General features: G+C 42.4%; 2 protein-coding genes across 4 annotated transcripts in view; one reads left to right on the forward strand and one right to left on the reverse strand.

Annotated features, from left to right (window-relative positions):
- RUNX1 (RUNX family transcription factor 1) overlaps nucleotides 1-15,593 on the forward strand; it is a 181,277-nt gene that overhangs the window by 162,082 nt on the left and 3,602 nt on the right. For all 3 annotated transcript variants that reach the window (XM_081198785.1, XM_081198783.1, XM_081198784.1), the window contains one exon: nucleotides 14,454-14,615. In XM_081198785.1, coding sequence (XP_081054911.1) covers nucleotides 14,454-14,615 — 162 coding nt within the window. The remainder of the gene's footprint in view (nucleotides 1-14,453; nucleotides 14,616-15,593) is intronic.
- KCNE2 (potassium voltage-gated channel subfamily E regulatory subunit 2) overlaps nucleotides 1-15,593 on the reverse strand; it is a 232,155-nt gene that overhangs the window by 31,242 nt on the left and 185,320 nt on the right. The window lies entirely within an intron of this gene.

The raw sequence follows: 15,593 nt of genomic DNA on the forward strand, positions 1-15,593 counted from the left end.
CAAGAGATTGCTATAGTACAGGGGTAGTCAACCTTTTTATACCTACCGCCCACTAATGCATCTTTCTTGATGGTAAAATTTCCTTACCGCCCACCAGTGCTCGATGGAAGGAGGATTCAGCTTGTTCCATAGAACCCCTACTGCCCACCTAGAATCCTAAAACACCCACTAGTGGGCGGTAGGGAACAGCTTAACAGCCCCTGCTATTGCACATCCATTGAAGGAAAAACACCTTTGCAGGTTTTAGCAGTGTTGATGGCCCTGTGTTAAATATAAGGATGAGAGAGAAACCCATTCAGTTTGCATTTTAATGTGAACAGCCCTGATTCACACTTCCTGAACCAATTTGCAAACTGAAATACAACTGTACTTTGAAATCCATACGTCTTTGAATTTTGGGGTATGACCAAAAATGGGTGGGGGAAAACGCATATTGGGGAAAAGTGTGCACAAAAATGTATATGTCAGTGCAAATAACACATTAAAATGCATTATATCAGTTCGCAAAAAAGGGAGAAGTTTGCAAACTGATGCAGAAATGGGGGCAGACTGAGCTCGAGTAGAAAAATGAGAAACTAAGAGGAACTGAAACTGACAGATTCACCCTTCCTTAGATGGATAAGAGGTAGTTAATCAACTGTATGGTGTCAAAGGTGGAAAGCCCAGTGCATCACCTGGCATGATATTATGTAGTAGTTGAGCTTCTTCGTACTTGAACTTTTCACCCAAAGTGAGCCTATGTAACCAGTGCAATACTGTGATTTGAATATACTTAACACCCCTGGTACTAATTACGTTTGTGTGGAAGTCCCATTGACTTGGAACTGACTTAGTTCCAAATACTTAGAACTGCACACTCCTCTTCCCTTTAGTGGCATACTGACAGTGGAATATCCAGTTACTCTTAGATTTGTTGGGTGTTGTTTTGGCCTAAGTTGGAGTCTTTCATAATAATGTTCAGGCACTCCATTAACTTAAAAACCTGTGTCAAGTTCAAAGGATACAATAGGTTCTTGTACTGCCAATGGCAGTTTCTAGTCTTTCTCATTACCTTTGCCTGATTCCACTTCATTCAGAAAAAAATCCCCTTCCTCCCAGCATGCACCTGGGGTTTCAGTATAGGTGATTTGCCATCTTTTGCAAAATGGTTATGTTCATCCCAATTATAGCAAATGCTTCCCAAACACAGCAGACTTTTTAAGACCACGTTGCAACCCACAGATTTTGGAAGCTTCTTTCAAGCTCTCTCTTTTTCCAAGTGCTTTCTCTGGGTTAGCGTCTGCTTGTCCATATTTGAGTGCTGTGCCAAAAAATAATAATAATCCTGTTTTGTTTTCCAACTGTTCTCTATCAATTAATGAAAAAGGAAATTGTATCCAAAAATTAGCACAGATGACAAATTCTCAAGGATGAGGTGCAAGGTTTATGTTGTGCTTACCTTACTTTTGTGGTGGCCAGGGGGTGTTTGTGAGTGTCCTTTTTTTCATTCTACAAATCATCTCACTAGCAGTCTGCACCCTGCAGCCTTCCTGGGTGTCTGCACTTCAGTTAAAGTTCAGCAGGGAGAACATCCTTAGGTAAGGCTACAGAGAGATGGGTGAATGTTTACTGGAAAGGAAAGAAACACATTTAATATTTTATTCTTCTGCAAACTGGAAGTTGTTGTGAAGCTTCAAAGCTTCCTCCGCCTTCACAGATGGATGATTTCACTTTATCACATTTTTCATTCAGTTGCTCCTGCTCCTGCTTCAGAAGTCTGTTTGGCCTCCACTTCTGATGCCAGAAGTTCACTCACATGAGATCACACCAAGAAGTTAATATAATGTTTTACTGCCACACAGAAATACCTAACTAGCTTCCCTCTTATTCTGCTCTTGGCTTCACACCCCTCCTCCAGGGATCATTTCTAAACTCTCTTTCCTAAGTTCCTTATAAGAAAGCATCTCTAAATTACAGCAATCATATTTCAATCTGCCTTTCTTCATACATTATATATGCGCTTGCAGCAAATGTGTGGGACAATGGTAGGCTCTAGTCCCTGATGTACATGCTTTCACAGTACTTATGAAAAGAAATCTGTGTCTGTTCGGGGGGTTCCTTTCTAGATGTCCGTAAAACTTGAAAAATCTGTGAAGAGTCGTCTTTGTACACAGTGGTATTCAGAGACCGTTTCAGACGTGTACATGTGGCCACCCTCTTCTGATGTCTTCATTATATGTGAACAGGGTTTATCAGAAGCTGCTTGCTGCTTACCAGCAGGTGGGTCTGTTGGAAGTTTGGGTGCAACTCAGCTTGCAGAAAGGGTGAGGGATCAAGTAGTGCTGCCCAACCTTTTTTCAAAGAGGGCCAGATTTGATGAAGTGAAGGGCTGTGAGGGCCGACCAAAGGGCCAACCAAAGTTGTTGACCCTTTTTTAAGATCAAAGTTGTGGAGCTTTTTTAGGATTGAATTTGTGGAGGGTTTTTCTTTAGGATTTTAACCTAGGAAATAAACTGCCACAGTGGCTGGATTAAACCAACCAGTGGGCTGGATTAGGCCCCCAAAACAGACTTTGGACATGCCTGAAAGGGACCTCTGGATTCCTATACTATCCATGTGCCTTACCAGCAGCATAAGGTAGTGGGGAGATCAGCATTGTGGTGACACACTGCCAGGAGTACCAGACTGGCTCCACTGCTGTGTTCATCCCATCCCATCTGGTGGAAAACTTCTGGGACTTATATCTCACTGATTCCAAGGATATTTGACATTTACCAAAAGAAAATGCTATATTTTGTTTTCATCTCATTTTGTGAGGAGCCCTGCATAAGCTCCTCCTGCATCTTATTGCCTGTTCCACCAGTTCTTCCTCTTTCAGGCTGGTCCGGGGAGCTCACAGCAATTTCTCACTGCTAAATGTGTTTTCTGTTTACATTTCTTTTACACTTTCCTAAGGACTTCTCACCCTCTCCCACAGGCTTCCTGCTTGGCAGGGGGTTGGACTCGATGGCCCTTGTGGTCTCTTCCAACTCTATGATTCTATGATTCTATGAATATCATATATTCTTATCTTTCCTTACAATCTCATAGCAACTCTGTGTGTGAGAGGCGGTGGATAGGGATATGAATTTGAGTCTTTTTCATCCAAAGCACACTAGCTTCTGACTTTAGGGCCCAATCTATGATAGTCACCCATAGAAATTCACATTTCTTCTCTTATCCTCTCAAGGTTTCTTGAGCCAATGTCTTGTTCATATTTGACTTGCTGCTGCTACATTATTGTCTGTGTACTGTTCTCTGCACCTGTAATTCCCAGCAAAGTAGACATAAGATTTAGCTACATTCTGACATGAAGCAAGTCACTGTAGTCTTTTTACGCAGGAATTATCAGGTGTAAAAGTGACATCAAGATAACAACAGTCAATGAATCACACAAGCTAAATGGTTGCAAAATACACTGAACATTTCCTCAAAGCAAATTTTCTGACACCATTTTTAAAAGGGAAAAAAGATGACTCCTATTGTGTCCTTTCATAGATTTGACTGAGAGTCTATATTTCTCCATATTAGCTGAAAGATGTTGAGCAAAGCACAAACTGGCAAAGGATTTCACAGGAATAGGAGAGCATTTATTAAAGATATATTTAAATAGATAGCTGGATTGTGTAGTGACCTCAGCCTGACTACAAGATGGAGGGAAAGTATTTTTACTACAAATTTAGGGACTCACTTCCCATGTCATTTTTGCTGTTCTGCTTTAAAACTGTCTTAAGTGAATTCTTAGTTGGGTGTTGGTGGTTTCCCCTCTGATGCATTTTTTGCATAATCAGTGTCCATCTGTTTCCTTCCCATATCATGCACACAGTCTTCTCTCAAAAGCAGATTTTAATTGCAAAAATAGGGTGGCATATTTAATACATGGGACAATTCAATATTTATCTAGTGCATCATCCATCTCTGTTTCAATTTCACTGCAGAAAACAGCAGTGGGTCCACCTAGTTTTCCTTCAAATGTCATCAATCATGAGTGACAAAGGTTGAATTCCTGTGGCTTACCAGTAGTGAGGTTTGATGGAGCAGTGCATCCACCACCACATCCAAAGCCTTGCACCAACCAGGGCAGGACAGGGGGGAGAATCCCATTTACTAACACCCAGGTTTGCACAGTGAAGAGGCCCAGATTGGGACCGCTGCTGTCATATGACATCAGCAGGGTCAGTTCAGAATTGAGCAGATCCTCTGCTTGCCCATCCCCGCTCCCAAAATTCCCTATTCCAGGTTTTTTTCACAGGCTACCAATAGTGGGGCTTCTGCCAGCACTAGCTTCCATACATGTTTGTGAGCAGACACACTGCTTCACTGCTAACTATGTAGCTCTACTACCAGCAGAAGCTTGCAGAACTGGACAGGACTGGGGGGAAATCCCCCATCAAAGTTCTGGGAGGGAAACTTCCATTTTATTATATGTAAACCGGATGTTTTTCAAATCACAATGGCAAAGGGATTATCTTACAGTGGCTAAAATATGCTTGCGGTACACTTTCAGTGGTTATGTTGAATTTTATGTAGCATGTGTCCTTCTAGTCACAGAGCAATGTTCACTTTATTCTTCAGTATCCAACTGCCTAATATTCCAGTTTCAAACTGCATGAATTCAACATGCTTAGGATAGGGGTAGAACTAACATTTTAAAGATATGCTTTACAGCATACGAGGAAGACCTTATTATTACCTTGTAAATCAAGGCTGAACCTGAAGGGAGTTTCATACTCTTTGCTTGATATGATTCCCCCCTCCCTTCAAGGTGACCTCGCCTGTTAAACTCTGGAGGTTGTATTTGATATAACATTTACTTTTTCTAAGTCAATAAAATGAACCAGGATGTCTTTAGATCATCAGAGGTCTGCTTATTACCAAAAGATTTTTTTTTTAATCATGATCTATACTGGAATTTGAAAGAATCTGGTTGCATTTCATTTGGTGTCCTGGATAAGGGTTTGTGGGATGATAATCTGCTGTGTGCGTAGAATGCCCCCAGATAAAGTTCTCTTTATTAGTTTGTATTTCTTTTTTCCCCCCTGAGCTCTGGGGATGAGATCATGAAAGTGTAAATGGCTGTTATGTTCAAAGGCACCTTTTATACCAGGAAAGTTTCTAACTGACAACCTGTATTATTTAACTGTTACCATCCTAATTAGTTCACATCAAGGTCAATGTTTTGTAGCAAAATGAACTAACTACAAACTCCACAAAGGGAGTTTTCCTTCACATTAAAGCTGTAGAATATTTAAACAGTAGAGGGCCACTGAAGATATGAAAGGCGAGATTGATAGGAACTCTATTTGTCTGCAAGCTACAAAACTTTAATATTGTGTAATTAGTTTGCATCTTCAGGAGTAACCTTTCAGACACCTGAGGCAATGTTGTTACAGTTATCACACTTCTCATGTCTGAAGAGATTATTCACATCCACCTCTCCTGTTCTGTCTTTCTTAAGGTAATTAAGACCTTGTGGGATTTTAACCTTCTGCCAAATACTCTCAAAATATGTGCTCCACACTGTGATATGAATTTAACTAGGCTACTTGCCTTCATGTGTTTTGTACAAATTCCTCAGTCCATTAGCCCTTATCTTACAGCAAGGATAGCGAAACCCAGTAGCCTTCCAGATGCTTTGGACTCCAATTCCCATCAGTCCCAGCCAACATGGCCAATGGCCAGGGATGATGGGAGTTGTAGTCCAGCAACTATAGCTAGAGGGCCATAGATTCCCAATCACTATTATACCAGATCAGGTTGCTAGGCTGGTGGCAACAGCAAGTCTTTCTGAGTTCAGTGGGACTTACTCTGAGGTAAATTAGTATAATAGCATTGCAGCTTTAATAAAGCAACCAAAAAGATCAGGAGGACATCCTTCTCTATGCGGAAAGACTAAAGAAGAGGACAATATGGAGCTTACACCTTGATAAGCCTTGGAATTGGAGTAAAAAACAAAGTTGATCATGCAGGCCTGTTATAAGGTGGGCTCTGGCCAAATGATGCTATTATATGGACGTACTAGGAATTCCACAATATGTAGTGGTGGCTATCAACTTAGATGGCATTATAAGGGTATCAGACAAATTTATGTAGGATAATGCTATCAATGGCTGTTAGTCATTTTGCCACCAGGATCAGTTGCTGGAAATCCCAAGTGGGAGAGCACTGTTGTGCTCATGTACTGCTTTTGGGCTTCCTACAGGCATCTAGTTGACCTCTGTGGGAACAGAATGCTGAATTAGATAGGCATTTTGGCAGGACTCTTTTTACATTTCCATGTTCACTTCTACAAATTCCAATAAAGCCATCGGAGCTTTGTGATCTTAAAAAAAGCTACCATTAAGAACAAACACTTGCAAGACTCGCAGGAAAAGGCAACACAGCAGTTATGGTCGACTCTTTAGGACCTGAGACCTTGACGCCACCCTTGATGCAATTTAAGGTGGACTAATTTCAGTTTCCTGTGAAAGTTGTTTCAAAAGCCCAAGCTTCTCCAGAACTTCTCAAATGGTTTTAATGCCTCAGTAAAACCGCAGAAGCTCTAAAATAAAAGCAAACATTAGGGCATGAGGTCACAGCTTAAAGGTACCAGTGCCTTTTAAAAGAGCCTAAGTAACTTTGGCAAAGATATTGAAACCTGATGTGCCACATTACACTGCGTAATTTTCAGTTATATGAGGCATTGCAGCAAAAGGGTTGTGTGAGGTAATCTTGGCGCTGCCACACATGCTAAATGTGTTAAAAGCCAACCATGTCTGCTGAAATTCATATAAATGAATTGGTTACCTGCTGTGATTTCTGCAGTACATAGAAGCATTACCCCACTTTTGGCAGAGCTTCAGGGTTGCAAAGGCCAGCTCTTCCATATTGCAATATTGAGGGCTCGTCCACAAGTCCGCTTCTAGAAAGCATGGGTCTGAGTGGTTTTCCCCTTGACTTTCTCCTTTGCCAGGGAAAACTCACTCTTTAGCTCTAAATCGGAACACACAGCAAACCATGGGAAATCTGATGGTTGTTTGCTCCGGTTGAGTGCTAAAGAGTGGTTTTCCCTGGGAGAAAGCAGCGGGACAAGAGGAAGTATGGATAAGCCCTGAGCTGATTAAGCTATTCCATGACAAAATACAGAGATGTTCTGATTTAGGAGTGTAGGTGTGCTTAGGATGCTGCAGGTGTAGACCCAGAGTTGCAGCCAGGCCAGTAAAGCTAAGCCTTTGGGTTGCCTTAGAAAGGATCCCCATTTATTGTAGTGGCACCTACTCTTTGGAGTTCCTTCTTACTACACATTACACAGCAGCCATCTATGCTGCTTTCTTGTGGCAACTGAAAACCTTCCTCTTCCAGCAAGCCTTTTATGTAGAGATCTTCCCCAGTCCTCATCTGTATTGGAGTTGGTTTAATAATAATAATGATGATAATAAATAATAATAATAATAATAATAATAATAATAATAATAATAATAATTTATTATTTGTACCCTGCCCATCTGGCTGGGTTTCCCCAGCCACTCTGGGCGGCTTCCAACAAAGATTAAAAATACATCAAAATGTCACACATTAAAAACTTCCCTGAACAGGGCTGCCTTCAGATGTCTTCTAAATGTCAGGTAGTTGTTTATCTCTTTGACATCTGATGGGAGGGCATTCCACAGGGTGGGCGCCACTACTGAGAAGGCCCTCTGCCTGGTTCCCTGTAGCTTTGCTTCTCGCAGTGAGGGAACTGCCAGAAGGCCCTTGGCGCTGGACCTCAGCATCCAGGCAGAACGATGGGGGTGGAGACGCTCCTTCAGGTATATGGACAGAGGCCGTTTAGGCCGTTTATATATTTTCAGATGTTTTCATTATTTTGCTGTATGTGTTTTCCACCCTGGGCTTCTATGGAAAGAAGGGTGGGATATTCTAATTAATTAATAACTACAGTAGGGACGCGGGTGGCGCTGTGGGTTAAACTGCAGAGCCTAGGACTTGCCGATCAGAAGGTCGGCAGTTCGAACCCCGCGACAGGGTGAGCTCCCGTTGCTCGGTCCCTGCTCCTGCCAACCTAGCAGTTCGAAAGCACGTCAAGGTGCAAGTAGATAAATAGGTACCACTCTGGCAGGAAGGTAAACGGCATTTCTGTGAGCTGCTCTGGTTCGCCAGAAGTGGCTTAGTCATGCTGGCCACATGACCCGGAAGCTGTACACCGGCTCCCTCGACCAATAAAGCGAGATGAGAGCCGCAACCCCAGAGTCAGTCATGACTGGACCTAAAGGTCAGGGGTCTCTTTTCCTTACAGTAGTAGTATTCTATATCCTCTGATCTATCCCTCTCACTGCCACTACCCCACATTTTGGCTTCTTTCATCCCTCTCTCCCTGGTGGATAATTCCACTGGCAAAGCATAGGACTCATAATAATAATAATAATAATAAATAATAATAATAATAATAATAATAATAATAATAATAATAATAATACATTTTATTTATATCCCGCCCTCCCCAGCCGAAGCCGGGCTCAGGGCAGCTAACAACAATAATCTCGGGGTCATGGGTTTGAGCCCCAGGTTGGGCAAAAAGGTTCCTACATTGCAGGGGGCTGGACTAGATGATCCTCATGATCCCGTCCAGCTCTACAGTTCTGTGATTCACAGCTGCAGGTGACTTTCCTCTATTATTCTTAGTATGAACCAGGCAGTGGCATTTAACAACAGAAACAGCAGCCAGCTACTTGGGAATTGGAGGAGTTACAGAAGCATCTGTTTCATGCTTCCTGCTTCAGAACTGGCAATGTGGCTGGCTCAGAGATTGAGGCATGATAGGGAAGGCAGAGTGAAAAGGGTGGTGGCTGGCAGAGGGCTACTTTGCCCTCGATAGAAGCCAGTGTCCTAGTGATGCAGAAATAAGAAGACATTCACTGCTAGGATTCTCCATTCAAAGAAACAGCCACCAGTGAAGTGTTCATAAGCCGTAGATTGCCATGCCCCACTCCCCACAACCCCTTTGTAATTCTCATTGGGATGCATTGTGGGATGTGAAACTCCATAGCAGGGATTTCCACGATATGTTGTACTGAGGGAAAGCATCTTCCATAATGAAAGAGCTGGTGATGGAATTTTACAGTGTGCTCTGTATTTTTCCAGCTCCTCGTGTTCCAGCTCTGAAAAGGTAAGAGAATACTTGTGTTGTTGTACGCCTGCAGCACCTAGCAATGAAGTTGTCCTTTGGTAAGCCCCAACTTCTTCAAAGCCCTAAGTAATCCGGCTACTGGAAAATGACACAGCTTTTCAAAGAGAGGCATTAGGCAAGGATTCAGCCTTGATTTTGTTATTCATATGGGAGGGTGGTGTGGAAAAAGAAGAGTAGCCAGCTGGAACTGGTGTTTGGAATTGGTGTCTAAGCGTAGCACCACCAAAACCCCCTGTAAATGAGTTCAGATTCTGAGTGGGGGACCCCACAATTCAAAGGCATTAAAGTACCAAGTTGATTTTGCTTGATATTTCCGATGCAACCTAACACAGAGATGACTGCTTTGGTGTGAATGCTAGTTGTGCTCATAATCACCTTTAGAAACATATATTTAAGTTTAGAAAGTTGACCAAAGATATCATTTAGCTTAGGAGGAAAAAGCAGAGCCAAGTAGGTTATTTTTGTTTAAAAAGAAGCTAAGCCACTCACTCCATTTGCAGAGAGAGAGGTGAAATAGTAAGAGACCTAGAAGCTGGGAAAATCTGATTAGGTTGATGCCAGCAAACAATTGAGGAAAATAATGAGGTACCCACATTTTTTTCATTCTCATACTTCAAACAATTTGAAAGCAATTGACAAGTTAATAAAGAAACTTGTTTTCATAAGGCGTGTGGCAGAATGGAGTTTGGCAGACATTTCTGCTGCTTTAAATGATGAAAACAGTTCTTTAATTTTCCTGGATCGTATGGTAGTAACACTTGACTCATGTTATCAAGGGATTCAAATTGACACAGATATGTGGCTAATTAATTGCTAACCACTTATATCATCTTTTCTCCCTGATCCTTTTGTTGCAAGTTCTTTTTATTTTTTAAGTTAGCATTCAGGAGAGAGACAGAAAAAGTGGACGTGGGTTTCAAATTTGTTGGCCCAAATCTCTCTGCCCAAAGGTATCCGTCATCTTGCCAGTTACTGGCATATCTACAGTGCTGACTCACATCCTGCTGCTCCTTTTTTAGAAATACTTCCAGCAACAGGCTTTATCACTGTGAGATTCAGCCTCTATAAATGCCACATACCTAGACCGAGAGGGCACTGTCTGGCTCATGGCATAATGATGACCCTGTTCCAAAGGCAGCTCTCTGTGAAACAGCCTCACCACCGCTAACACCTTTTCTTTCCAAACATGACCTGTCTGCCAGTAAATCATTGCACAACCACAGCAAAAGGTGGAGGGAAGGTGCTGGTAGGCTGGTTAAAGACAACCCCTGTTGCAATCCAACAGGTAACATTTAGATTAAAATGCCCTACTTGAAAATTTCACATGCCCCGGTGTCAGCCAAACATTTGTTGCAATCTGGTGTTCTGAGCTCTAGGAGATTCCACATGATGCACCCTTAGCATCCTACGTGAATCTCTGTGAGCACCATTGATGTCTTAGCCTGCTCAGCAGCAGCTAATGCCTTCTTGCACCTTGAATTACAAGTTGCAGGATCGGATGGGAGGTATGAGAAACTGCCCCCTTTGTGGAGGCAGATTAAAGCCTAATGTGGTACAGAGCAGACATACAGTGCACTCTAAAAGTTGTGACACTGTGCAGGTCCTGCTGTGCCGAAGGATATTGATTATGTAGCGTTTTGGTGCCAACTGAACATTCTCTGGCACTTAGAAGATTGGGCAAGAAGCTTTCTACTGCCACCTACAGGCCAACATAAAAGGAATAAGCAGTCGACTACTTGGAAGAAAACCTTCCATCCCGTTACAGCTCTGATCTTCTGCCATGCCACATGCTGATGGTTAGAAAAATACTGAGTACATGAGAGGCAGCACATAGTGGAGTTTCTTTACCTTACTTACAGAGCCCTTTTAAGTCGATTATATGAAACTATTAAATATCATGCAACATATGCACTACTTAATTATGGGTTAAAAAATAATAATAAAGAAGCCCAACACAACATTTTGGGGTCAATAAAACGTGATGGGGCATGAATGGTGGTACAGTGCTTTAACAGCTTGTTCAGCGTGAGGCTGGAGGCCGAGAACTTGGGTCTAACTAAACACAGTGCAAATTATTTGTACTCTTTAATTCTCACACTAAAGTGTTTTATTGCAATAATTAACTGTTTACATATACTTTCTCACACTATGAAAGGCAGAAATGGATAGCACTTGTGACTTTGAATAAGACCGAGAGACTTTTACCTAGGCTGCCGGTTGGTACAAATCAGCAACTCTGAGGGTTTTCAAGAGGATCCCACACATTGCTGCTTTTAAACTTTTCTGAAAACCTGCCTGACTACAAGACCAGAGTTGTCCCATTATTTTCATTGCACTTAAACTGATGAAATTTTGTAAGATTTGTTACTTTTACATCTAATACCCCCTTGCATTTGATGAGGTTGCTGCAACAGAGCAAGACGTGATCTTCTCATTTGACTCGGTAAAAGAAAACTGATACTGTTTTGATGCTGATGACAAAGCTTCTTAGCAGTGATTGGCTCAGCCTCCTGCCTCTTACACAGGGACTGGGCAAACAGAAAGGTCAATGGCACTGTTGGCTAAACTGTTCCGATCCTGAGCAGGGAGCATAGGTGGAAGAAGATGCTAGAAAATGATGGGCAAAAGAATCTGGGACCTAGAAACATGTGTCATGGAGAGGAAATTCTCTTATGGAACAGGACAAAGCAGCTAGCACTCAGGCAGCAAAAAGAAAGCTGAAAGAGAGACTAGGTATGCAAAGTGCATATTGTCAGGAGCTGTAAGATGGGAAGGCAGAATTTCAGCATTGTTATGGAATTTGATATTTGCACATTCCAACACAAACAGACCTGATCTGCATCTCCCATTGTAATGTGGGAGTCTGCACTTCCTTACTCACCAGCTTTCACACTTCCTGAATGGTCCAACACAGTTTTCAGCTGTAAAAACCCAAATAAAATATGTTTTAAAATGTTTATTTTGAGGGGCCAATACTATGCAAAAATATATTTAAAAGTTGTGGTTTTTTTGTGGTTTGAGAGGCAGTAATGGGATGAAATAACATATGCAAAAGTGGGCACAGGCCAGAAATAGACTGACTTGCTCATCCCTAGCTGAAGTTCCCATACTGATCTGAAATCACCAACCAAATCTTTAGCAGTAGGCATCTGGTCTTTCATTCTCTTTGAAAGCAAAGCTCCTACTTAAAAAAAAAGCCACCTCTCTTGTACGCAACATTACTCTGGCATTGACTTGAGATGATTCTCAGTTGTTCTGGCCCTATCTGCTAGCAGAAGACATTTAACAAAACCAACTTGTTTACCTTAATCTGCCTCTCCTCCTGCTCCTGAATACATTTACAGTGTAGTCACAAAGCTGGATGGAGCACAAAGCCAGGACAGGCCTCTTTGATTTGGGTTGCTCAAAGGACAGGCGTTTGTCATCACTCTGAGTGGTGCAGAAGCACTAGCAAATGCAGACCACAGAGTCATCGCTCAGCTGTCATTGCAGCTTCAGCTTCTGCAAGCCAGACATCTAGAGACAGAACAGTGTTTGATATCTGTCCAAGTAGGTTCTGTTTCCACTTGATGTGATTTGTAAGGATACTACCCAAATTCCTGTATTCACAGGACTGAAATAAATTGCCAAATGTCTCATTATTAAACTATGTGATGCAGCACCATCAATAATGGCCCTCTTACTGGCATAGCATTCCCCTTTAAAAAATCATGATTTGATTTGATTTTTGGCATGATCCTTGTGGTTCTATTATGATTCTAGTGTGGTGGTTGTGTTATGATTGAGGGCATGCACAGCTTATTTTGGGAACTAAATGATAACTTCAAAATAATTAAGAATAAGTATAATTGTAGAGGATAGTGGAGAAAGAACACAGCTCTGATTAATGACTTGCTACTGTCCCTGTTCTAGAACATGGGCGGCGCTGTGGGTTAAACCACAGAGCCTAGGGCTTGCCGATCAGAAGGTCGGTGGTTTGAACCCCCGCGACGGGGTGAGCTCCCATTGCTCAGTCCCCGGTCCTGCCAACCTAGCAGTTTGAAAGCACGTCAAAGTGCAAGCAGATAAATAGGTACCACTCCGGCAGGAAGGTAAATGGCGTTTCCGTGCACTTCTCTTGTTCTCCAGAAGCAGCTTAGTCATGCTGGCCACATGACCCGGAAGCTGTGTGCCAGCTCCCTCAGCCAGTAAAGCGAGATGAGCGCCACAACCCCAGAGTCATCTGCGACTGGACCTAAAAGTCAGGGGTCCCTTTACCTTTACTGTCCCTGTTACATTTATTTCAATAGTACAGAAAGTGTAGTGCCAGAAATGCCTTCTCCTCCTCAAACTTCCATGCATCTCTGCCCTAGTCGGGCTGGCATAAGCCACTTCTTCCTTCCTCTGGTCTCTCTCAATTTGAGCTATACCTGTTACGCAGACAACTGACAACTGCACACAATTTGCAGTTGTTGGAAGAAACAGAAGCAATGTCAGGGGCAAAGCCGAAAGCACAACCACACTCCCAATACAACGCAGCAGTAGCTTACACACAAGTAATGCATGCATAGAGCTGTATCTTGCCCCCTGGTCAACGTGTAGAGGTTTGTGCTTGAGTAGAGAGTTGTTTGTAGGCCTCGGTACGCATAGCAGAACACAACTTTTAGGTCTGAACCTAAACTATTTAATATGAAATGCTGAGCTACTTTGAAAAGGAACATGTTTGCACACTGATACTTGAATCTTTGGAACCTCTGTCATGTCCCTGCTCAAGATCACCAGTGTGCAATATAAAAAAAAGTTTCACAGGAGAAAAAATTAGCTGATCCCAAAACAGCTAAGTGTGCAAAGAATATGAATTGAAATAAACAGTTCCCCTGCAGGCTTCCTGACGAAAGGGAATACTAGATTATTATTTTTAAATGGTTGTTTATACTGCATAACTTTTTAAGTCTGATTTCAGTCTTGTGTGGTGTACTCTCTCCCCCCCCCCCACCCCCCACATGAACAAAAGTGCATACTTGGCACCTTTGGACAGGGCATAGCTAAGCTGCATGGTATGTGATCATGAGTCTGAACTCTTGCTTTAGAAAATAAGAAGTGCCTTGCTGGACCATATCATATCTCAGCAATCAGCAGGCATATTCTTTACAAGAATCTCAACAGCCAACCGGTGCTACTTGGTCCACCAGAAACTGAGCAGTATTCTACCTTTGCTTTAAGGAACAACATCTGATCATTGTACAGGAGCATAAAAATAACCACTCTTAATACCTTTTCCTCCTCATGCCAGATACAAGGCAACTTCAGCCATCTCCTCCGTGGCCTTACGATCCATCCTATCAGTATCTGGGATCAATTGCAACTCCTTCGGTTCATCCAGCAACCCCAATTTCACCTGGAAGGGCGAGTGGAATGACCTCTCTCTCTGCAGAACTCTCAAGCCGACTAACAAGTAAGTTTCAGGAAGCATTTTTTTAAAGCAACAACAACCCCAACCTGCTACACTCAGGTTTATTAAGGTGTGATCAGGCACCGACTACTCACCTCACCACCACCTGACCCCTCCCCCTCTCCATCCCAGGTACACAACAATGACTCACCTGAAGGGAAGTCAGGTGAGCCGTCATCCACTACAGCAGGCAGTGGGGAGCTAGTACACATAGCCTTGCTCCTTCCTCTACGTATTCTGAGAATGCAGGGAGATAAACCTCTGAGCGGGGTTTATGTCACAGACCAATATGGCAGTATATTAACCTACAGGCGTAAGTCAAAAACGCAGAAATGGAAGCAAGCTCCATTGACTTCACGGTGGCTTTCTCATAGCTCATGTAACCAGTGTACCATTGTTCTGGCTCTGCCTCAATGAAAGCAGCTGTGAACCTTTCAAACAATGCCCAGAGATAGTGCACAAATTAAGGGTTTCTAAGGTTCAGTTTTAGGAGTTGACCCCATTCTTTTTAATCAGAATGGTGTCTAGCTGCAGCCTATGACAGATGAATGGTGAGTTTGTAACATGTTTACAGGTTTATTTTCCTGAGGAGGCTTGGAGTCCGCCAAAGAGAAAAGGCTTTAAAAACCTCCTTTGGTTGCCATTTCCTTACTTTTAAGATTTTATATAGATGGGTCTTGCTCTTAAGCGAATGCAGCTGGTTTTCTAATGGGCTTCTGTGCCTGAACTGTTCTTTATATACTTTAAACACCATTTTGTACACTCACATTTTTTATAAAGGCCTCTAATCTTCATATTCCCTCAGCAAATTCACCTTCCCACAGTACGAAAAGGCCTAATTGTTTTTCCTACTGCATGGAAGACGAAATACAAATTTGAAAGTTATAGGACACTTTTCAGGGTCACGGATTCAAGGAATTACCTTTATATACTCAGTGAACAATAGGAAACAGCTGCCATAACTTTTCTATTGTGTTTTAC

The sequence above is a fragment of the Podarcis bocagei genome (genome assembly GCF_964188305.1).
Source record: "Podarcis bocagei genome assembly, chromosome: 6".
Lineage (NCBI taxonomy): Eukaryota > Metazoa > Chordata > Lepidosauria > Squamata > Lacertidae > Podarcis > Podarcis bocagei.